This window comes from Panthera leo, chromosome D4 (genome assembly GCF_018350215.1).
Source record: "Panthera leo isolate Ple1 chromosome D4, P.leo_Ple1_pat1.1, whole genome shotgun sequence".
Lineage (NCBI taxonomy): Eukaryota > Metazoa > Chordata > Mammalia > Carnivora > Felidae > Panthera > Panthera leo.
The window spans coordinates 3,979,957-4,001,797 of NC_056691.1; the positions used below are offsets into that span (position 1 = coordinate 3,979,957).

General features: G+C 50.8%; 1 protein-coding gene and 1 long non-coding RNA gene across 9 annotated transcripts in view; one reads left to right on the top strand and one right to left on the bottom strand.

The window, feature by feature from the left end:
- Positions 1-3,179: 3,179 nt before the first annotated feature.
- LOC122205143 lies at positions 3,180-15,200 on the bottom strand. 6 transcript variants are annotated; one of them, XR_006195917.1, is made up of 6 exons: positions 13,432-14,417; positions 8,782-8,847; positions 8,246-8,286; positions 7,743-8,112; positions 7,387-7,526; positions 6,787-6,945 (listed from the first exon to the last, which is right to left on the bottom strand). It is a non-coding gene; the product is annotated as an uncharacterized LOC122205143 (long non-coding RNA). The 6 variants fall into 6 exon arrangements; XR_006195914.1 differs by having other exon boundaries at positions 7,743-7,910; positions 8,039-8,286; XR_006195915.1 differs by lacking the exon at positions 6,787-6,945 and adding an exon at positions 3,180-4,884 and having other exon boundaries at positions 7,743-8,286.
- The window catches only part of SYK (spleen associated tyrosine kinase), an 83,176-nt gene continuing 76,168 nt past the window's right edge, over positions 14,834-21,841 (top strand). Inside the window, exon 1 of one of the 3 annotated variants that reach the window (XM_042913264.1) lies at positions 14,834-14,910. Coding sequence is in view for 2 of the 3 variants with exons in the window: in XM_042913263.1 (XP_042769197.1) it covers positions 15,092-15,261 (170 nt within the window). In the remaining variant the exon portion in view is untranslated. Of the gene's footprint in view, positions 15,262-21,841 lie in introns of all 3 variants that reach the window. The other 2 variants (XM_042913263.1, XM_042913262.1) reach the window with 2 other exon arrangements.

Below are 21,841 nucleotides of genomic sequence, written 5' to 3' on the forward strand. Positions count from 1 at the left end.
GAGTAGACACTCTTGTTTTGTTCCTCATCTTAGAGAAGCTCTTGGTTTTTTACCTTTGAGTAGGATGTTGGCTGTGGGTTCATATGTGGGCTGTATCGTGTTGAGGTGTATTCCCTCTAACCCAGATTTGTTGAGAGTTTTTAGCGTGAGCAGATGTTGTATCTGTCAAATGCTTTTTCTGCACCTATTGAGATAATCATATGATTTTATCCTTTCTCTGCTAATGTGATATATATCACATTGATTTGTGAATATGAAACTACTGTCCTTACCATCCCTGTAATAAATCCCAGCTTGATTGTGGTGAAAGATCCTTTTAAAGTATTGTTCAATTCAGTTTGCTAATACCTTGTTGAGGGTTTCTGCGTCAATATTCATCACGGATATTGTGTGTTTGTTTGTTTTTATCGTATCTGTGTCTGGTTTTGATATCAGGGTAATGCTGGCCTTGTGGAATACATCGGAAAGACACTGGCCTAGGCCGGAGCAGCTTTGGAGAGGCAGAAGTGCCCCAAGTCAGGCAGATCAGATGGGGCGGGCCTGCTGGGGAACACGGGGTGGGCACAGGGCCCAAGTGGGGGACATGGAGAGGGTCAGCACTGGCTCCAGCTATCCAGGCTGGCGGAGGGCAAGAAAAACGACGCCCGCCAGCGATTTTGTTCCTGGAGAAAATCTCCCGCAGATCCCCGCCCCTCCATCACACATGCTAAGATTAGTCAATAAATCTGTGTCGTGTTCCCCATGTGCTTCTCAAACCGCTGCCTCTGCGCTGCGGCTCAGGCCGAGGTATTTAGTGTGCCGGCCTGTTAAGGGTGGGGACTCAGCTCCTACCACCCTCTGGCTCTCCCCGTGCTAAGCGCAGCTGGTTTTTAAAGCTCCCAGGGTTAAGTTTCACAGGTTTGCAAAGGCAGACATTATGAGGATTCCTCTTCCCGGTGAGGGTCCCCAGGGTTGGGGCACCTGGTGTGGGGTCTGACCTCGCTGTTATTCTGTGCTCGTGACGTCCCCTCTGCTCGTGGTTAGTGGGACTGGAGGGTTGGTTCCTGACCACCTCCCCGCCCTCCCACCTTGCCCAGGAGGCCTCCTCTCTACCAGCAGCTGTGAAAGGCCGGCTCTGCCAGGACGGCTGCAGAGTGTTGTGTCCGCGGGTCAGGTGAGGTCAGGATCCTCCTACTCTGTCCCCTTCACTCTCCTCCAAAGATGTCAGTTTCACAAGGGGATCAAGGCCAGCCCCGTTGAGATCAGAATTTTATAAGGCTTCCTGGGTCCGACGGTTTAAAAATTAACCAGACGAAGCCCCTCCCCTTATCTAAATCTTCCTATGCTTTCTCCTTGGCTTTACAACAAAATCGTGTTTGCTGTGATTTACACGGTGAGCCTGATCTGGCATCTGGCCCCTCCACGCTCATCGCCTGCCCCTCACCCTCCCGCTCCCTCTCCATCCTGGACAGCCTGGCTTCGATGTCCCAGGTGCTTGCACGCACACACCCCCAACACACACTTGCCCCACACCGTCCCCCAGATCAGTACCTCACCAGTCTCTTCGGCCGTTCACACCGCAGACGTCTTTGCTTCCAAGATACCTCCTCTTTGCCGCGGTCTATCATTCCCAGAGCCCGAATCCTACCCGAAATTCAACACTGTGTTTATCAGCTCACTGGCCGAGCGTCCACCTGCCCACGGAACCGTTAGCTTCTGGAGACAGAGACCTTGCTGTCTCGCGCCCCCAGAGCTCAGAACCCGGTAGATGTGGCCTAGACACACGGAACCTTAGATGCCGAGCGTCCGTTCATCTGGGTGGCTGGCGAGGTGCCCCGGAGGCCAGTCGGTGAGCTCATCAAGCGTGCATCAGTTGTAACGCCCCTTGTCGGCAGCACCCAGGACGGTCCCAAGGCCGACGTTCTCAGATTTCACAAAGAAGCAGTGGTGCCTTCCAATCACAGTCCCAGTGCTTGGTAAGTGGATCCGAAAATGTAATTCCCAGGCGCAAGTCTGAACAGCTGTGTGAAAACAGCCGTGGACTTCGAAGTGTGAACGTGAGCGTTATTCTAATCTGGGTGTGTCTTTGGTCCCACAAGAGGGAGGACAGTGGCCCCGCTCGCCTAGACCATCCTGCGCCCCAGGGAGCACTTCTGGTTTGGGACGAGGGGGGTCACCAGCCCTGGACCAGGGCGGCCTTCCCCAGGTGAGAAGGGCACCTGCCTGCGGGAGTGACCGCACGGAGGAGGAGCCATCACAGGGGACCCTTACCCTTCCTCCTGTGTCTGGGGTTGCAAGAGCATCCCTATCACTTGTGGAACTGACACGAAGGGATTAATCTGTGTTTTGAACCGTAAGGACACGTGACAGGTGTACCGGGATGATCGACCGCTCGCTCCGAACGCCAACCTCCAGGTTGGCATGAACACACTCGCGGGACCCAGGACATTAAGTAACAAAATCGGGAGCAGGGGCTCTGGGTTCGGATCCCGGTCCTCCAACCTCCCGCCTGCGAGGCCTTGGGCACCCCACCCCGCCTCTCCTCCGCGGCGTCTTCACCTATAAAACGTTGATAATAACGGTGTCCGCCTCAACAGGCAGTGCGGAAGGAAGGATCACATACCGCGTGCCAAGACTTTACCGAAACGCCCAGACCTTTGAACGATATTTATTTGGTGTCTTTTGGAAGCAAAGGGCCGTGGCCATGCTCCAAGTTCAGCGAGAAGGGGGATGTGCCCTGTCTTGAGTCAAAGAAGCTATAGACGTTGTTACGTACGCTAGAAAATAAGGAACTGGGGGGTATCAACAGAGTTAATATTCATGGATGTCAGGGGCTTACGCACACTATCTCCCTCAGCTTTCACAACAGTGCGACAACAGCATATGGCTCAGGACACACACTGCCAGACTACAAGGGATGTCAACGTAGCTCAAAAGGAAGAAAGGGCAGGGAGGGAGGAAGCGAGAGAGAGAGCCAGAAAGGAGGAAGAGAGAGGGCGAGAAAGAAAGGGGGAGGGAGAGACAGAGGGAGAGAGGAAGAGGGAGAAAGGGAGGGGAGGTTTGGAAGGAGGGGGGAAGGAGGGAGGAGGGAAGGAAAGAGAAGGAGGGGGAGAGGGAGAGATGGAGGGAGGGGGAGGTTTAGAGGGAGAAGGAGGAAGGGAGGGAAAGACACGGCGGGGCAGGGGGCGGGGGGGGGTGGATGAGGTGCTGGCTTCCACAACTGGAACAGCTGCAAGCCCCCCAGCCTCAGCGCCAGTGAGGGGCCCCCCTCTTTGTGCACCCCAGCTGTATTCTCCCCTCTCCCTCCTGTTTGCTGGCCTCCTTCCCTCCTTCAGCCGGGCTTTCTCTGTGAGCCAGGGAACGGGGTTCTGGAAGCCCAGGGCCGAGTGCTTCCCCGCACCCCCCGTGGGAGGCGGGGCCCCTGGGTCCGGTCTCCAGGAAGTGCACAGGGGTCCTGAGTTATATGCCCACCAGGGGCCCCGCCACCGCACAGGGTGCCCCCCATCAGCCCCAGACAAAGAACAAAAGAGAGAAAACAAGTAAATGAAAGAAGAGGTATTAATTGCCACTGAAGCCAAAGACGCCTAACCAGCAGTGGCGATGCCTCCAGGCCCCGTGTTGCGACAGGGGAGGGTTAGGTCTTAGCCCCAGCAGGGCCCCGGAGGACAGAAGTCTTAGGAAGTGAAAGCGTTCATCAGTGGAAGAAAGAACTCTATACAAATTGGAGTTCCCCAAAACTGGAACAGGGTTCTAGAGCTTCTCAGATTCTGGAAAGTGCTGGATGCACTTCTGCCTGCGTGTGAACCGGCCCCACACAGACACAGGGGGGAGGGTGTCCTCAGAGAGCCCGGGCCAGCCCGGGGGAGCCCTGTGAAGGCAGAGCCGGGGTGGTGTGGGGCTCCCCCCACAGGCACACTGGCATCTCCCCGGACCCTGCGGGGCTGGCTGCCCCCAAGGTCACGGACAGAGTGATGCTTTCCGGAAACTGCATGTGCTGTCTTCAAACCCAGCTTCCCCCCACTGATACGAAAAGGGAAACAATTTTAAATATAAAAGCACATGTTCAACGTGAAGGTTTAGCGGGCACAAGGAAGCTGATGTGTTCTCTGCGGTGTAACGGCCACTTTTTCTGAGAGGTCTTTTTTGGGGGATTTTTTGACAAGTTTTTAGGTTCTGGGATCCCGACTTCAATTTCCAGGCATCTGCAGCTAAACCAGGTCCAATGTTATCCACACTGCGTGAGGCTGATCTGAGCAGAGACGCCACCAGCCTCAGGCCTCCCTCCGACTCGCACAGCGAGCAGAAGGGGTGTCCTGGAGAAGCCAGCCCCCCCACCACCCCAGACCTCACCGTCTCTCCTGCCACAGCTGGAGACCACCCGCCTGTGGTCCTCGCCCTCTCCTCCGATGGCCACCAAGCTCCCCGCCAGGTCCCTGACCCTCAGGACAGGTCAAGCCACACCCACGATTACATTTTTAATTTTTACCACGGCCACAGAAAGGACTTAATTTGGAATGTAGGAAGAACTTTCCAGTTACAGGAGTTTTGCATCTCTAAGAAAGATAGCTAAGGGTTTCCTTCTGTCAGTATGGGCTGGACGTCCGGCGATCCCTGGTTACTTAAAAGCTCTTTAACATAAGCAGGGGAAATTTTCGTCTCTTTCTCTCATGTAGTCTTTCTGTATTAGAATCAAAGGAAATCAGATTGGAAAGGGAGCTTCAAACGCAGGAGGTCAGTCTTCCTGCTTCAAATCCCAAGCATGAAGATGTTATTGTCATTGGTGCAGTTGAACACGAAGGGGACTCAGTGACCGTGGGGGTCCTGCACTGGACGCTGAGACAGGAGAAGAGCATCCGTGGAGAAGCCGGTGACGTCTGAACAAAGGCCGTAGAGTAGTTCACAGAGCTGTGACCACGACAACGTTTAGGGATCAAGGCCCCGCGGTTATAAGGGGCTAATGTCAGGGAAAGCCGGGACAAGGAGGCACGGCCATGGTCCAAACGATCTTTGCAACTTTTCCACAAATAAAATTATTCCAAAAGGAAAAGTTTATTATAAACGAAGTACAGATGGGCACCTGGCTGGCTCAGCCAGTGGAGCGTGTGACTCTTGATCTCTGGGTTGTGAGTTCGAGCCCCACGTTGGGTGCAGAGATTACTTAAAAATAAAATCTTGGGGCGCCTGGGTGGCTTAGTCGGTTAGGCATCCAACTCTTGGTTTTGGCTCACGTCACGATCTCACGATTTGTGAGTCTGAGCCCCACATCGGGCTTTGTGCTAACAGTGTAGAGCCTGCTTGGGATTCTCTCTCTCCCTCTCTCGCTCTCTGCCCCTCCCCTGCTCACACGCACTGGGCGCGTGCACGCTCTCTCTCGGAATAAATACATAAACATTTAAAATGAATAAATGAATAAATAAATAAAATCTTAAAAATAAATAAAGGACGGATTTCCATTTATTTCTGTATTTCTGAGTCAAATTTGTTTTGTGTACTGAGTAATAATGCATTTTTAATCCCTTCGTGTGTACCCAAATCCAGATCCCCATTCGAGATGCCCAAAGATGAAACAAATCAACAAACCTCCTTCTCATTGCCATCCGTGAGAGAAAATGGACAATTTCAAAACCATTAAAACCTTAATATAATTTTGAGAACTTAAAGTGAGCACCACACTTTGAAACTAAGGGTTTGGATGTTTGAACCGAATACTGCTAGGTAAGCACGTAACGTTTTTGAATAGACTCATCCTTTTACAAAGTTCATGTAGTAGCATTCCTTCCAGTGAGAGAAAAATAGAACTGTTTGCCTTTTATGGTTTTTGTTTCCTTCCTCTCATTATTCTATAGAAAAGAGGAAGAGTGGGCAAGCTTATGACAAATAGCTCATATTTAACCTGAGATTTAATTTTTTAACGTTTAGTCACCTTTGAGAGACAGAGAGAGACAGAGCATGAGCGGGGAGGGGGCAGAGAGAGAGGGAGACACAGAATCCGAAGCGGGCTCCAGGTTCTGAGCTGTCAGCACAGAGCCTGACGCGGGGCTCGAACTCACGAACTGCGAGATCATGACCTGAGCCGAAGTCGGACGCTCAACTGACTGAGCCACCCAGGTGCCCCTAACCTGAGATTTAATATAAGCCCAGACCTAATCTCTGGCTGCCCGGAGGAGGTGTGGATGGCAGAAGGTAGCAGGCGTCTGACCGCAGGCAGCCTCAGTGGGCCCTGAGGGTCTGGAGACCCGTATTTCTTTTCCCTAAGACCTGGGTAGCTCAGCTCCCCATAGCTGCTCAGTCCTATGACTCCACCGTGCTTTCCAACTTCCGATTACATCGTTTCTATCATTTTCCTTAATGAGGAAGGCTGCACTCTCGTCCTGCTCTGACTTGGCAAGGAATTCAGGTAGAGGACGATGCACGATGCTGGCACTCTTACTTGGTAAGCTCCTTGAATAATGTAGACTTTCTACGACACAGACCAGCACACTTTTTCTGCATGGAAACAGATGTAAAACTGGGAGGTTTGGGGGGCCATGTAGAATTTCTGGAGCACGGCCTACTTTGTTCAGTGTGTGTGTGTGTGTGTGTGTGTGTGTGTGTGTTTAACAACCCTTTGAAAATGTAAAAACAGGGCACCTGGGTGGCTCAGTCAGTTGAGCGTCCGACTTCGGCTCAGGTCATGACCTCACGGTTCGTGGGTTCGAGCCCCGCATCCGGCTCTGTGCTGACAGCTCGGAGCCTGGAGCCTGCTTCGGAGTCTGTCTCCCTCTCTCTCTGCCCCTCCCCTGCTCGCGTTCTCTTTGTCTCTCTCTCAAAAATAAATAAACTTCAAAAAAATGTATAAACTGATAATAATAAAAATGTAAAAGCCATTCTTGCCACCAGAGGTTGGGTAAGGGAGGCCACCGGCCAGATCTGACCTGCACCTGTCCTTTGCCAATCCCGGATGCCGTTGACAGTGTCTTTAAATGTCTAAGAGGAAAAAATAAATAAGTAAAAGCTCCTGTTAAAAACCTTTCCCTGAGACGACAAAACATTTCTAGATGTGGGGGCCACCTCATGGGGCCGGGCTTGTTCTGACCGAGGGCTCTGAGCTCCGGGGCGGGAAGGCGGCGGGTTTGTGGGGTCAGTACAGACAGCCGGAGGCTCACGCAACCGCTGGTCAAGGCCCAGAGGGAGCCGAGTGCCCTCCGGGCTTTGGGGCTGGAGGACCCACCACCTCCTATCTCAGCTGCTGCTATGGGTCTGCAGGTGCCCATCTGATGCCGGCTCCCCTGAGCCCAACGGCCGGCCGGCCGCCTCCTCGTCTCCCTGCCTTTCTCACCAGGAAACAACAGACCCCCTCCCCTCCTGCAGCTGCACACCCAGGAACGGCCTTGGAGCTCTCATTGCCGCTTGTCCGCTGAGACCCACCTGGAGAGCAGAGATGCCGAGGCCGGTGGACAGCAGGGGACCGTCCAGTCCGATGGAAATGTGGCTCTTCTCCGTGATCTCTGATGCGGAGGTATTCTCGCGCTCGGGTGCTCAGGACGTCTTCAGCCCTCCATGCAGCTCTGACAAGTAGGGAGAGTGCAGGATGAGGGACGCCTTTGGGATGTCCCAAACCACACCCTCCTGGTCACCAGGGCTGATGCCCCGGCAGCTCCCAGGAGCAGGGCGGGAACGCAGGACACAGATGCACCCTCTGTGTCCTGCTGCCCCAAGCTGCCTGTCCTCCGGGTGCGATCCCGTCTAAATCCTCAAGGGTCCAAGCACGCTGCAAAACGTACCCTCTCTAATTCGGAAGGTCAGAGCAGAGAACGTGTTTATACGTTGCCTCACAAGCCGCGGTCCTCGTAACAGCGGGCAAGGTAAACAGGATCGGTTCCGTGTGGTCGGTGCATCTGTTTCGTTTCGCAGAAACGTCGCTCCGATGCACAGTTCCTATCAAGGGGTCTCTAGAATGTCAAACACCGAAAGGAGGAAAGCGAGTGAAATCCGTTACTCAAACGACAACACCCACTGGCCACTGACATAAACACATCCTACGTCACAAGTTACGGTTTAACACACTTCTAATACGTACGCGTGCCCAGCAGGGTCTATACAAAGACGCAGAGTGTAGAGCAGTCTGTCCTCGTTGTTCAGCCACACGCCCTCCTGTAGGACACCGGAAACATCAGAAAAACGCAACACTCGAAGCAGATCTCCGTTAGAGAATGGCAGGGTGTCCACACCGGCCCCACTTCTCTGCTCGACAGCCATGAACCGAAGGACAACGTCCCTCCCTCACCCTCCTTCGTGTCCTCCACGCCAAACCGGAGAATCTGAGACCTGAGAATCCACGAAGGAAACAGGACAGAAAGGCCAGAAATAGACCCCAGTGTTAGTGCTGTGTGATGCTCGATCAACAAGGTATCTTTTTCTCTGTCTGACTTACTTCACTCAACATGACGCCCCCGAGGTCCATCCATACCATTGCAAATGGCAAGGTTCCATTATTTTTTATGGCGGAGTAATATTCCTTTATCTATACTATCTTGGCCATAGTAAAGCATGCTGCAACAAACAGGGAGGGCACCTATCTTTTCGAGAAGGTGTTTTCGTGTGCTTTGGATAGATACCCAGAAGCAGAATTGCAGGACCATAGGGTAGTTCTCTTTTTAATTTTTTGAGGAACCTGTTCCCTGTTTTCCACAGTGGCTGCACCAGTTTGCATTCCCACCAACAGTGCACGAGGGTTCCCCTTTCTCCACCTCCTCGCCGACATCTGTTGTTTCCTGAGTTGTTAATTTTAGCCATTCTGACAGGTGTGAGGCGGTATCTCACCGTGGTTCGATTGACATTTCCCTGGTGACGAGTGATGTTGAGCATCTCTCCGTGTGTGTTGGCCATCTGCATAAATGAAAAGCATGAAAAGTTTTCATTCGTAACTGAGTTTCAGTGTAGCGACCTCAACCCCAGGTGAGATCTGAAAATACACATCTGTCAAGTTTTCAAACCTTATCAGTCAATAGGCTAGACGCACGAGCAAGCAGGGAATGCCCATTCGTGGAGCTGAAACATATTTTGAACTAGAAAATGTCATTTCTGTTGTTTGTTTCTAGGCATATTATTTTCTATTTTCATTAAAATAGATTGTGATTCCCAGAGCAGTAATATTTAATAGGATTACATGCCAACACACTTTATGCTTTGCATTGGAAGACTATCCTAAGATAATGTCATATTGCTCGAGTTAGTTGCTTTATAGTTAACTAAATTAACTTGCAATTGGATTTCCAATTAAGTAATTATATTTTTAAAGGGTAACCTTTTAGGCAAATACTTTGTCACCTGTTGAGATATTCGCTCTTTTTTATTTTTTTATTATTTTTAAAGTGTTTACTTAGTTTTGAGAGAGAGAGAGAGAGAGAGAGAGAGAAGGAGCAGGGAGGGGCAGAGAGAGAGGGAGACCCAGAATCCGAAGCAGGCTCCAGGCTCTGAGCTGTCAGCTCAGAGCCCGACGCGGGGCTCGAACTCACAGACCGTGAGATCATGACCTGAGCTAAAGTCAGTGGCTTAACCGACTGAGCCACCCAGGAGCCCCAAGATATTGATCCTGTTTAATCTCCAGTGCTTAGCATCATGCCTGGCAATAAGAGGCACACAGTAATTGTTTATTGATTTGAATGTCACTAAAAATAAGAAGTCAGAGGTGCCCAGAGAAGCCACGCATATGCCCGGGAAAGCCTCGGAACGATGCCTGTGCTTTCTCGCCCCCGCCGGTGATCTCACCACTGTGTATAAACCCATGCAATCCAAGTTCAAGTGCTATCCTTAGTCCTTAAGTTACTTTTCTCTTTTTTTTAATTATCGTATTATTTATTTATTTATTTATTTATTTATTTATTTATTTATTTCATTATTATTTTATTGTTGTTGTTCAAAACCTCACTGACAACAGAATAAAGGAGGAAGCCCGCCATTTGCAGGTAAAAGGTCACTTTCCCATCCCAGTCGAACTGGTGGAGGAAATCCAGCAGAAGGAGGCTTTTTCTCCATGTTCCGTGGTATTCTCGCTGATAGAGGTGACCAGTGGGGGGCATCCCTGAGATTCAGCAGCGCTGGCCTATCAAAATTAGCTTGCTTCAAAGGACAAATAGGGTTGAGTTGTTCCCTTTGAAAAAGGTATCCCTACCCTTTAAAACAGTTAAAATGGTGAATTTCGCATTTTGTGACTTATATTCCAAGTCAAAATAGTTTGTATCAAAATGCACTAAATGCTGTCCTACCTCTGGAGTTTACTCCTTCCTGTGCCAATAAAATTTTACCATGGCAATAGGTGCAGTTGAATAGTCTTTTTGTTTGCAAGCTAAAGCATCCTGATAGATGGATCACGTGTAACTTGTGTTTTTTAACTTGAAAGAAATGAAAATGTGAAGCCTGCATTCTAAATATTAAAACGTACGGTGTATATTCTACACATTCAATACATCTACCTAAAGTTGAAAAATGTGTGTCATTAGGGGCGCCCGGGGGGCTCAGTCAGTTAAGCGTCTGACTTCAGCTCAGGTCATGATCTCACGGTTCGTGGGTTCGAGCCCCGTGTCGGGCTCTGTGCTGACAGCTCAGAGCCTGGAGCCTGCTGCCGATTCTGTGTCTCCCTCTCTCTCTACCCCTCCCTAGCTCACGCTCGCTCGCTCTCTGTGTCAAAAATAAATAAACTTAAAAAAAAATGTGTGTCATTAAATTCCAGATAAAGGTGGTGAAATCTTCAGGGCCCCACTATCTAGAAAAAGGAAAAAGAAACTTCCCTCTCCCTCTCACGTCTCCCCAAGAAAAAGAGGGAGCGGCGGAAAACAAAAATGTAAAAGTTACTACCAGCAACCAAACAAGAAAAGGAGAACCACTCAACGAAATGAACTTGGAAAAGTGCTAGCTCATAAGAAAAACAGAAGTTGGAGAGGATCACGGTGAGGTCAGGCCTCCAGCTCCCAGAAACTACATCTGGTGAGTCTACAAAATCCTGGCAGTTCTCGCTCAAATCTTGACAGGATAAAAGGGAGTAATTGCGTATTTCTTAGTGTTGACCACGGGGCAGTGAAAATGGCTGAGGTGGGGATGAGGGGTCACGGGGAACCATCAGCATCCGGGCATGGCTTCGTGTCACCAGCGGGAAGCCTCGGGGCCCATGCTGATTGGGGAACGGAACTGACACCCAATGGCGCTCCAAGGAGTGGGGAAGCTCTTCCCTTTCCCTCTGCCGGGGAGGAGCAGGGCCTCCTGCCTCCGACCCGGGGTCCTGCGGGACAGAGGAGCCCAGCCGGTGCCCCTGACCTTCAGCTAAGCCCACCCCCTGCACCGTGCTCAAAGACGATAGCAAATTAGGCATAAAAGGAATATGAGGCCGGGGAGAAAGGACCTGCTGTAGGAGTCCAGGAGCTGTCACCCGCAGGAGAGCAGAGCGAAACAGAAGTTCCGGAGAAACACTGCCAAATTAGCGCAAGGTGACGGCACTGAAGCAGCCACCCTGCTAAAGACCAGAGAGAATTGGAATAAGAAGAAAAAGGGTGAAGGACACAGGATCAGGATGGCTTGGATTTCTCGACATAAGACTGAAAGCAAGAAAGTGATAGAACGATGACTTCAAAATTGTAAACAAAAGTAAACAGAATTCTTTACAGTTCAAACCATCAAACTTGACGGTAGAAACTTTGTGGCTACGGAAGTTCTTTAAAACACCTACTTCTGGGGCGCCTGGGGGGCTCGGTCAGTTAAGCGTCCGACTTCGGCTCAGGTCATGATCTCGTGGTCCGTGAGCCAGCCACGTGTCTGGCTTTGTGCTGATGGCTTGGAGCCTGGAACCTGCCTCAGATTTTGTCTCCCTTTCTCTCTCTGCCCCTCCCCCACTCATACTCTGTCTCTCTCTCTCTAAAAATAAAATAAAATAAAATAAAATAAAATAAAATAAAATAAAATAAAATAAAATCCCTGCTTCCAAGGGCGCCTGGGTGGTTTAGTTGGTTGACTGCCCAATTCTTGATTTCCGCTCAGGTCACGATCTCACAGTTTGGGATGGAGCCCGGAGTCAGGCTCCACACTGACACTATAGAGTCTGCTTGGGACCCTCTCTCCCTCTCTCTCTGTCCCTCCCCCACTCTCCCTCCCTCCTTCTCAAAAGAAATAAATAAACACTTAAAAATCTTTCAGAAAAAAATACATACTTCCATATATCTAGGGAAACAAACGGACAGCTGGTTCCACCAAAGCGATGGAATAAACTCCTAAGGAAGGGAAAGGCACAAAATACTAGAAACACCGACTCCAAGATAGAAGAGAAACAAAAAGAAGCAGGGAGCAGAAAGAGAAGATGTGAAGCCTTGAAAGCTTCTGGCTCAGGTCATGATCTCATGGTTCGTGGGTTCGAGCCCCGCGTCAGGCTCTGTGCTGATGTCTCAGAGCCTGGAGCCTGCTTCAGACTCTGTGTCTCCCTCTCTTTCTGCCCCTCCCCCCCCTCAGACTGTCTCTCCTCTCTCTCTCTCTCTCTCTCACTTTCTCAAAAATAAATAAACGTTACAAAAATTAAAAAAATAATAAAGACAGTAAGTGGTTCACAGAGAATGCAGCCAAGTGCACTAGGAAGCCTGGTCATGAGCAAGAACAGGTGGAAACATACGAGCCGAACAGCTATAGAGACCTCAGATGTCCATTAATACAGCGACACCAGAAAAGGAACACATTTGCTATTCTTAAATTAAAAAAAGAAAGAAAGAAAGAATCTGCAGGGGACAGGAGCCTTTAAACAGTGACTGTGTGGGGAATCCCCGAGACCAACGTGGTGAAAAGTTTCACTGGGAGGGCCTCCTGGACCCGGAATATAGTCACAGCTAAGATTTACTACCGTGAAGGGTTAACAGCCGAGTGAGCAAAGGGAGAAGACACTGGGGAAGAGAGAAGAAAGTTCTGGCAGAAATGTGTTGACTTTTATTTATTTAGTCATTTTTAAAGATTTTAAAGATTTTATACATATATGTGTGTGTGTGTGTGTGTGTTTTAGTGTTTATTTTTGAAAGAGAGAGAGAGAGAGAGAGAGAGAGAGAGAGAGAGAGAACGCTAGCGGGGGAAGGACAGAGAGAGAGGGAGACACAGAATCCGAAGCAGGCTCCAGGCTCCGAGCTGTCAGCACAGAGCCTGACGTGGGGCTCGAACTTACCAACTGTGAGTTCAGGCCCTGATCCGAAGTCTGAGCAAGCCCCTAAAGATTTTATTTTTAAATTGTCTTTCAGATAGGTTTTTTTTCCCTGGAGATTTGTGTGACGATTTTAACATTTTTTTCCAACATCCCTATAAGCACGCTAATTAACTTTAAAATGACTCAAAGTTGCAGACGACCACAGCAATGCCAAAGGGAGGTGTGTGGGGACAGACCTAGAGCCTCATCTCCACTAACGGCCCCTGAGGACACAGAATCTTAGGAAGCTCGGTGTTTGCTCTCACCTACAGATTCAAAGCTGGTCCTCATTGCCCACGTCCAACAACAGCCTGCACGCTCCAGAAACCTCCTGTCTGCAAGCCGTGCAGCCTGTGTTTGGAGAGTGCCGACTACTTCATCTGCTGCTGGAAGCAAAACTAATGCGTAACAAATATAGCAAATACAGTAAAAATCCTTCACTTGAGTTACACATTTAATGACAAAGATGTACGGAAGAGAACGGCCAAGTGGGAGAGACTAGGTTCCGGTGAGCGTCCGTGCTCCTCTCACCTTGTGTTTTTCCATGGCGATTATAATCTAACGCACTGTATACTTTATTTTGATTTTATTTATTTTTTTTTTGGCTCGGGGCACAGCCTTTTAAAACACGTACTGCCGACTGCTCTTACCAAGAAGATGAGGACCTGGGAACTGTTTCACAGCAAGGTTTTCAAAGGGGCTGTGCAATAGAAAAAGTGGGGACGGGGGATGGCGGAGGGAGTTTAGGCAGGTGTTTTTAAAACATGTATTTAAACTACAGCAGATGTTAGACTTAATTTCTTTAGGTCGAGGCCCGAGAGTCGGTCGTGGGTAGAAAGAAGCAAGTTCAACTCACGGTCAAGAACCTTCCAACAATGAGAGCCTTCAGAAAGCGGCCGCGTTGGACGCGCTGGGCCCGTCCAGAGGGGCGCGGTGAAGTCTGCTGCTCATCTACAGACAGCACAAGGCCACCTGGCCGGACGGCGGAGGCCTTGTGTTCTCAGATCAGCAGGGGCGCCCTGGCTTGGTGACCAGGAATGCCTGGCACAGTAAACACGACTCTTTTTCCCACGCAACGACAAGGCGAACTGGGCGCGCTCCTGAGTGCGACCGCTGCTTCAAACAGCCAGGTGGCAGGCCAGGCCGGCCAGGTGGCCCGCTGTTGGTAGCGCCCCTGGTCTGATTAGGAAGGCCCCTAGCGCAGGCCCTCAGCGCCTGGAAGGCAGGCGCAGGGGCGCCGGGGGCACTTGGGGCGCGACCTGGGCCTGGGGGCGCTGGGGCGGGACCGGGCCTGGGGGCCCCAGGGCTCACGGGCGGCGGGGACGCGGGGGGCGCTCGGGGAGGGACCCAGCCATAGGGGCACCGGGGCGCGCAGGCGGCCGGGGAAGGGCCGGGGGACGCCGGGGGCGCTCGGGGCGAGACGCGGGCACGGGGGCACTGGGGCGCACAGGCGACGGGGAGGGGTCGGTCGGGGCGGACTCTCGGGGCGGGCCCCGGGCGCGAAGGCACTGGGGCGCACGGGCTGCTGGGCGGGCCCGGGGCGCTGGGGCGCGGCGGCCAGGAGGAAGTGCGGGGCCTGCCCGGGCGCGTTAAGGAAGTTGCCGAAAATGAGGAAGCGCCTCGCGCTGGGCGGCTGAGGCGACTCCAGCGGCCGGAGGAGCGAGGAGGAGCGGGCGGCCCCGCGCTGCGCCCCGAGCCGCCCCGGCCCCGCGCCCCGCGCCCCGCCCTCGGCTCACCTGGCACAGGTAGGTGTGCGGCGCGCTCTGGGCCCGGCAGCGTGGACGCGGCGCCCGCGGGCACCAGCGCGCCGGGGGGGATGCCCTCCTTGCCCACCCCCACCCCCCGGGCCGGGGTCTGCGCCCCGGCACCCGGCGGGGCAGGTGAGCGCGGGGGCCCCTCGGCCTTTGAAAATCGAGGGCAGTCCGAATGTTCGGAGTTAAAACGGGCGGGTGCTGGATCCCTACCTCCCCCCGCTCAACCGGGTGCGTCGGGGGCCGGGCGACCGGGGTGCGGAAGCCGCGGGCGCGGGGGACCCGGGCGGGACGCGCACGCTTTCGTTGGGCCGTCTCCGCAGTCACTGGAAAATTCCACCGTGTGTATGTATCCCAGTGCGGATGCTCACATGCCCGCGGGGCGGGGGGGGGCTTAACGCATACGCGGCTTTTCCTACGGAAAGAAAGGGCAGTTGCGTAAAAACGTGAAACTTTCTGAGCCGCCGCTGAAATTCGGCAGGATCGCGCCTTTCGACACATTTTCATGGTGAAGTAGCTTCCTTAGCCAGTCAGTGACTCGGAGAAGGAAAGGAGGTTCTCTGTAGGACAGCGTAGGTTTGCGTTAAACAGGGTCTTGGCAACGTGGCTCCAAAACCTTAAGCCCTCCGTGACTGCAAAGGGGATTCGGTTCTGGGTGTTTTCGAATGTTGGAGAACCAGAGAGACGGTCATCGGAGAAGGGGCAGTGGGAATCTTTTTCCGTTGCAGGCTGGTGCAAGTTGTGTTTCTGAGTTTGCCTGAATCACCAAAGGTTCCACTGATCCCCCCAAAACTTCAGCAGAAGTTAGCTGGTCGTTTCCTTACACCCTGAAAGCCTGCCCGTGAGTAGGAAGGAGTGGGAAATGTCCATTCCTGAATCTTCTAGGGAAAACGGAGTTCCTCTTGTGAGGACTTGGAATTCCTGGAAGAAATGGAGATGGTTCTAGCCTCTGAAGTCTTCGTTTTAGTAAGAACAGATCCGTTGCTGCCACCTACACAGGCAGCGTGTCAGTGAAATGCAATTAAATTCATTGGTGTGCCCACCACCCCCACTCCCACCCCTGCCCCCCAAAAAAGTCCAGAGAGCGCATGAATACATTTGTCCTAGAGCTAAAACGTTTTAAAACTTGTAGAGTTATGGGGTGCCCGGGTGGCACCGTTGGTTAAGGATAGGACTTCGGCTCAGGTCATGATCTCACGGTTCATGGGTTACAGCCCTGCCTCGGGCTCTGGGCTGACAGTTTGGAACCTGGAGCCTGCTTTGGATTCTGTGCCTCCCTCTCTCTCTCTGCCCCTCCTCTGTTCGTGCTCTGTCTCACTCTGTCTCTCAAAAATAAATAAACGTTCAAAAAAAAATTTTTTTTAACTTATAGAGTTATTAGGTGTTTTAAATGAGAAATCTTGGCTGTTAAAATTACTTTATCAAGTCATGTTCCATCTACATCATACCTTGGGTGTATTTAGAGAAATGTTGCAGCGAAATAGAAATTGGTTTGTATTCTCTGTACGTGGTATACCTCCATATGGAGGATTTTATAAGCAGTCTTAATAAGTAGAAAGTTTTTAATGTTGGAAGCTAGGATAAACAATGAGGTGTATATTTTAGGTGTTTACCTTTCCTGAAAACGGAATGATGGAAAGATAATTTTATTGCTAGATCTTTGTCTCAGAGACAACTCACGTTAGCCTTCTCCAGGCTCATATTGAAAAATCTAAGTGCAGGTCTGATTTCTCTGTTTTTTTATTTTATATATTTTTTTAAATTTTTTTAAACGTTTATTAATTTTTGAGACAGAGAGAGACAGAGCATGAATGGGGGAGGGGCAGAGAGAGAGGGAGACATAGAATCGGAAGCAGGCTCCAGGCTCTGAGCCGTCAGCCCAGAGCCCGGTGCGGGGCTTGAACTCACGGACCGCGAGATCGTGACCTGAGCTGAAGTCGGACGCTCAACCGACTGAGCCACCCAGGCGCCCCTATTTTATATTTTTTTAATGTTATTTATTTTTGAGAGATAGAGACAGAGCATGAGCAGGGAGGGGCAGACAGGGAGGGAGACACAGAATCCGAAACAGGGCTCCAGGCTCCAAGCTGTCGGCCCAGAGCCGAACACAGGGCTGGAACCCAGGACCATGAGATCATGACCCGAGGCGAAGTCAGATGCTTAGCCGACTAGCCACGCAGGTGCCCCTGATTTCTCTGTTGTTGTTGTTGGTTTTTTTAGTTTTAATATGTATTTATTTATTTTGAGAGAGCACAAGCAGGGGAGGGGCAGAGACAGAGCCAGAGACAGAGAATGAGAATCTCAAGCAGGCCCCCTACTCAGTGTGAAGTCCGATGCGGGGCTCAAACTCACAAACTGCGAGATCATGACCTGAGCCGAAGTCAAGAGTCAGACACTTAAGCAACTGAGCCACCCAGGCACCTCTGATTTCTCTGTTTTTACACCAAAGACTTCTTTGTAGGGTGTCACTCATGCAGCACACAGCGTGTCCGTAATTATTCTCCAAAACCCTTGTGCTAAGGTATGTTTTGGAATCCTGGATTTTCCGCAATTTAGAATTCAACTTTGGAATCTCACGGTCAGCACTGAGCAAAAGGTTTCTCCGAATCTAGAAAGGTCTGTGTGCACGCTGCCGCCATGTTGGCGACTCCGCTGGACAGCACCTTGTAATCTTACCCGTTCGGCTGTCTGCACCAACAGACTGACTCGTCTGCCCCAGTGGAATAAACAGACTATAAATAGCCGTGTGTCCGTCTAGGGCAGATGTTGTTACTAAGCGAGGTTCCCTAAAACTTACCTCAAGACCGTGTTTTTCAGAGCGTTTTCGCGTTAGGACTCAGGGACCCTACAAGCCTCCTTGGTGCTACCGTTTACTTTTGAAAATAAATTGCATTTCTACTGTCCAGTAACTCACATCTCCTGCAATTCAATGGGCCGTTTCCCCTTTTCGGGAAGCCTGAAACAGCAAGACCGAGCTGAAGTTTCAGCGATAGCTCTCACGGTGTAGATCCAAGGGAGAAGAGGACGTTTCAGCCTTGCTGATAAACCGTTCTCCAACAGCAAGTATTCTGGCAGCCGATGATGTGAGAGCGAGAACACACAGTGCGGCCACCCTGTGTCGCTGAAGTGTGTTTCCTGTTCTCTTCACAGCTGGCTCGCTCTCCGTCCCTTATCTGCGCCTGAAGGATGGCAGGGCACTTTTACAATCCAAGCTAATTTTTGCTTTCTCAACTGTCACTGTATAGATTTTTTTTTTTCCAACGGCCCCGGATCCTCACCTCCTTTCCCCTCACCTCCCTCCCCCAATCGCAAGTTTCGACATTTTATTCCATTTCTGTTTTTTTTTAATGTTTATTTTTAAGAGAGAGAGAGAGAGACAGAGCATGAGCGGGGGAGGGGCAGGGAGAGAGGGAGACACAGAATCCGAAGCAGGCTCCAGGCTCTGAACCGTCAGCCCAGAGCCGGACGCGGGGCTCTAACTCACGGACCGCGAGATCGTGACCTGAGCTGAAGTCGGACGCTTAACCGACTGAGCCACCCAGGCGCCCCGAGAATTTTTTTTTTTAAATGGTCACATGCTGAACTTTTTTTTTTCTCCTTGGACTTGACATTGTCTCAAGTTGATCTTTGTCACTTGGCAAATAGATTTTTGTTTTGTCTTGCTTTTGACTGAGGCATTGTGGGAAGATTAATACAAAACTAGAGAGCGGATATTCAAGGAAAACTTCATTCATTCATTTCGATGATCTAATAGCAGGGACACGTTCTATGAGCTTGCAGTTTTGCCTGACAAAGTGTTAGCTTGCGTCCATTGGCGCTGCCTTTGACCTTTAATTATGTAAGTTTTGCCCGATGAATCTTGAAAGGTGGTTGGATTGGAATCACAGTCACAATTAGCCAAGGCCAAAGATACCAGTAGGAAAAAGACTATTTGGGGTCGTATTACAGTGAGTTTAACAAATCAAAAATGACTCTATCTTGATTCTTCCATTTCTGGAAACCACCAGAAATGGTTTCTGGAGGCTACCAAGGGCTGCTGGTGGGAGGAAGAGGTAAGTAGTGAGGGGAGAGCAGTGACACCCCAGTTACTAAGGAGGGTGGGCAACAGCTTCTGTGACAGATGGTATCTGGTGAGTAGCATCCACTGGCCTGGGGTACCTGCTCTGACACTGGGGTCCTGGCTCCTGAAGCCGGAGAAGGCACCACCCCTCCGTGCTGTGCTGGAGCCCTGGCGGGGGCCTGGGACAGAAGGGCCCGGAGCTCCCTGCTTGGCCCGCTGGATGAGAGAGGCTTCATCTGGACTCAGGCTGAGCCAGCAACAGCACCCCAAGGCTGGTGTCAGGGTAAGTGAGGCCCAGGCGTGGTCAGGACAGTCAGTGGGCAGAGTGGGGAGGGATGGCCGAGGGCCCAGAGCCTAGTTTTGGGAAGAGCCACCATTTAGATATTGGCTTGTTTGTCTATGCTGTGCGTGGGCTGCAAAGGGCATCTGAATGTCCAACGTGTGACCTTCACTGTCCCACTACAGCTGTTTGTCAGAACTGGGAAATCTTCATTCTGCTCTGGTCCGTCTGATAATTTCTTAACGCTGTTTCTGCCGACTTGTCACAGTTTAGGTGTGACTAGAGTTGAGTTTGGTTTTTATTAAATTCTCGTTTATAGCAGTACGTTCCCACCCTCTAATGCTGTTCCCCAAAGCAATCCTTTTCATCTTTTTGGCTATTTCTTCTAGAACTTTCCACCGCGTTTCCTGACAATAGGCTCATTTGTTCTTTGGTTTTGATGTATCAGTTCTAGACTGTGTCTGCCAACTTCCTGCTGTGAGAAGGGAGCCCTGGGCCTTCCCAGACCACCACCCATGACAGTCGTGCAGTCATTTGGGGTGAAGAAGCCTATTTGGTATTTATTGTGATGATACTTACTGCTAAAGCAAGGTGTGCGATATAGTTCCAATTTATTGCCCTTGGTTGTTTTTCCTGGGCGAACGATTGCTTTTGTGTTCTCCCGGTTGGCTCTGTGCCTGTTACAATGGTCTCCCCAACTCTCCGACACAAAACTCACCGCGCCCCCCTCGCTTTCTCACTGTGTCAAATATACCAAGCAATCGATCAGTTCCACTTTTCTTTTTTCCTGGAGCCTTTCTCGTTCTCGCCACAGTCTGATGGTTTTTCTTCAGCCCCGCCACACGCGTATCAGAAGCCTGCGGTGGGAAGGTGGTTGACTAAATACATTTTCTACAAAGTGTCTGTCAGACCTTTGCTCTACCGTTTGGGGTCTTAACACACCTCTTATCAGTGTCACATACAGTTTACCCATTATAAATCCCTTGTCATAATTGTGGAAAACATTTCCTTGGAAATTTTATTTCTATCATGTATTTCATACGTATATATGATATATGTTATATATTACACGTATACATATATAATATATAATAAATATGTGTATACGATGAGATAATATATGTCGTAACTCCAATGTGATAGTTGTCGTCTACATCTTAGGTCAGTCTCCACACCACCTCTGTATTGGCTCTGACACTGATGTTTTATTATCCAGTTGATGACCATATATGTATTTTCCTGGGAATGGGGAGCCCACGGCACTTTTTTCAGATGCCTGGTCTGGATCCCTTGGTCCCGAAACAGGTGCCATGTGACCTTAAATGGTGTTCCCAGGGAAGCTTTCTTTGCCCAAGTCGTGCGGTGTTGGATGGGATATGGGCGAGCAGGCAGGTCGCTGTTATGGGTGTGGAGCCGTGGTACAGGGGGCGTGTGCGGGGAGGGCACCTGCCGGCCCTCTCACACGTCCGTGGCCGTGGGATGCGTTGGTTCCTTGAGCCTCCTGGGGATCGGGGCTCCTGGGTCCCCTTTGTGAAATGATTGGCGGCCTCCTGCCGCCCCTTTACAAGATCTCAGGCTTTGCTTGGGTGGAGGCAGAATGCTGTGGTTATCTTAACCTCAAGTGTTGAGAATGTTTGGATCACTTGATTGCTATGATGCCTCAGAGTCACGGCCACTGAGTATTTTTATCAGCAGCGGTTGAGGGTAGGTAGGGGTCCAAAGTTCCTCTCGGTTCAAGTCTCATTGTTTTTAAGCTTTTGTTTCGATCTCTGTGAATAGAACGACCACAGGGGGGTTCACTGAGATGTACCACGGAGCCACGTGGGTAGCCTCCATACCTGGCCCGTGGTTGGGACTCAGATGACCACCACGGCCACTCCCACGAGGCCGGCTCTAGGAATGTGTTCCTACAGTCTGGGGCAAGACTAATAATAGCACTCCCAAATGGGTCGCGGGTGAATAAGCACAATTTCGTTAGTAATTTATTTTTTTATTTGAGAGAGAGCAAGAGAGCAGATCAGCAGAGGGAGAGAGAGAGAATCCTAAGCGGGCTCCACGCTCAGCATGGAACCCGGTGTGGGGCTCGATCCCGCCACCCCGGGATCATGACCTGAGCCGAAATCAAGAGTCAGACGCTTAACTGACTGAGTCACCCAGGTGCGCACCCAAATACTATTTCTGAAGTTAGTTTCTCTGACCTCCTGGTTGGGAGAACCTTCTGGCATTTTTAAGTTTCTCTGACCTCCAAGTTGGGAGAACCTTCTAGCGTTTTCTAAGGTGGTAAATGCAGAACATGCACGGGTATGTGTCCATCAGGGAGAAATTCAGAAAAGACCGGGACCAGTAACCCCTGTGTGACCAGCACCCTCTGTGGGGAGGGCAGCCTAGTGTGTTTGCCTCCAGCCTTCAGTCCTCTGAGCGTGTGTGTGTGTGTGTGTGTGTGTGTGTGTGTGGTTCTTAGCACCAGTATCATTCTGCAACTTTCTTGTTTTAATCGACAACATGCCGAAGAGTGAAGAGGTCTTCCTATCCGTGATCATTGTGTTTTATTCCACAGATTGGAAAATATGATCATTTACTGATAG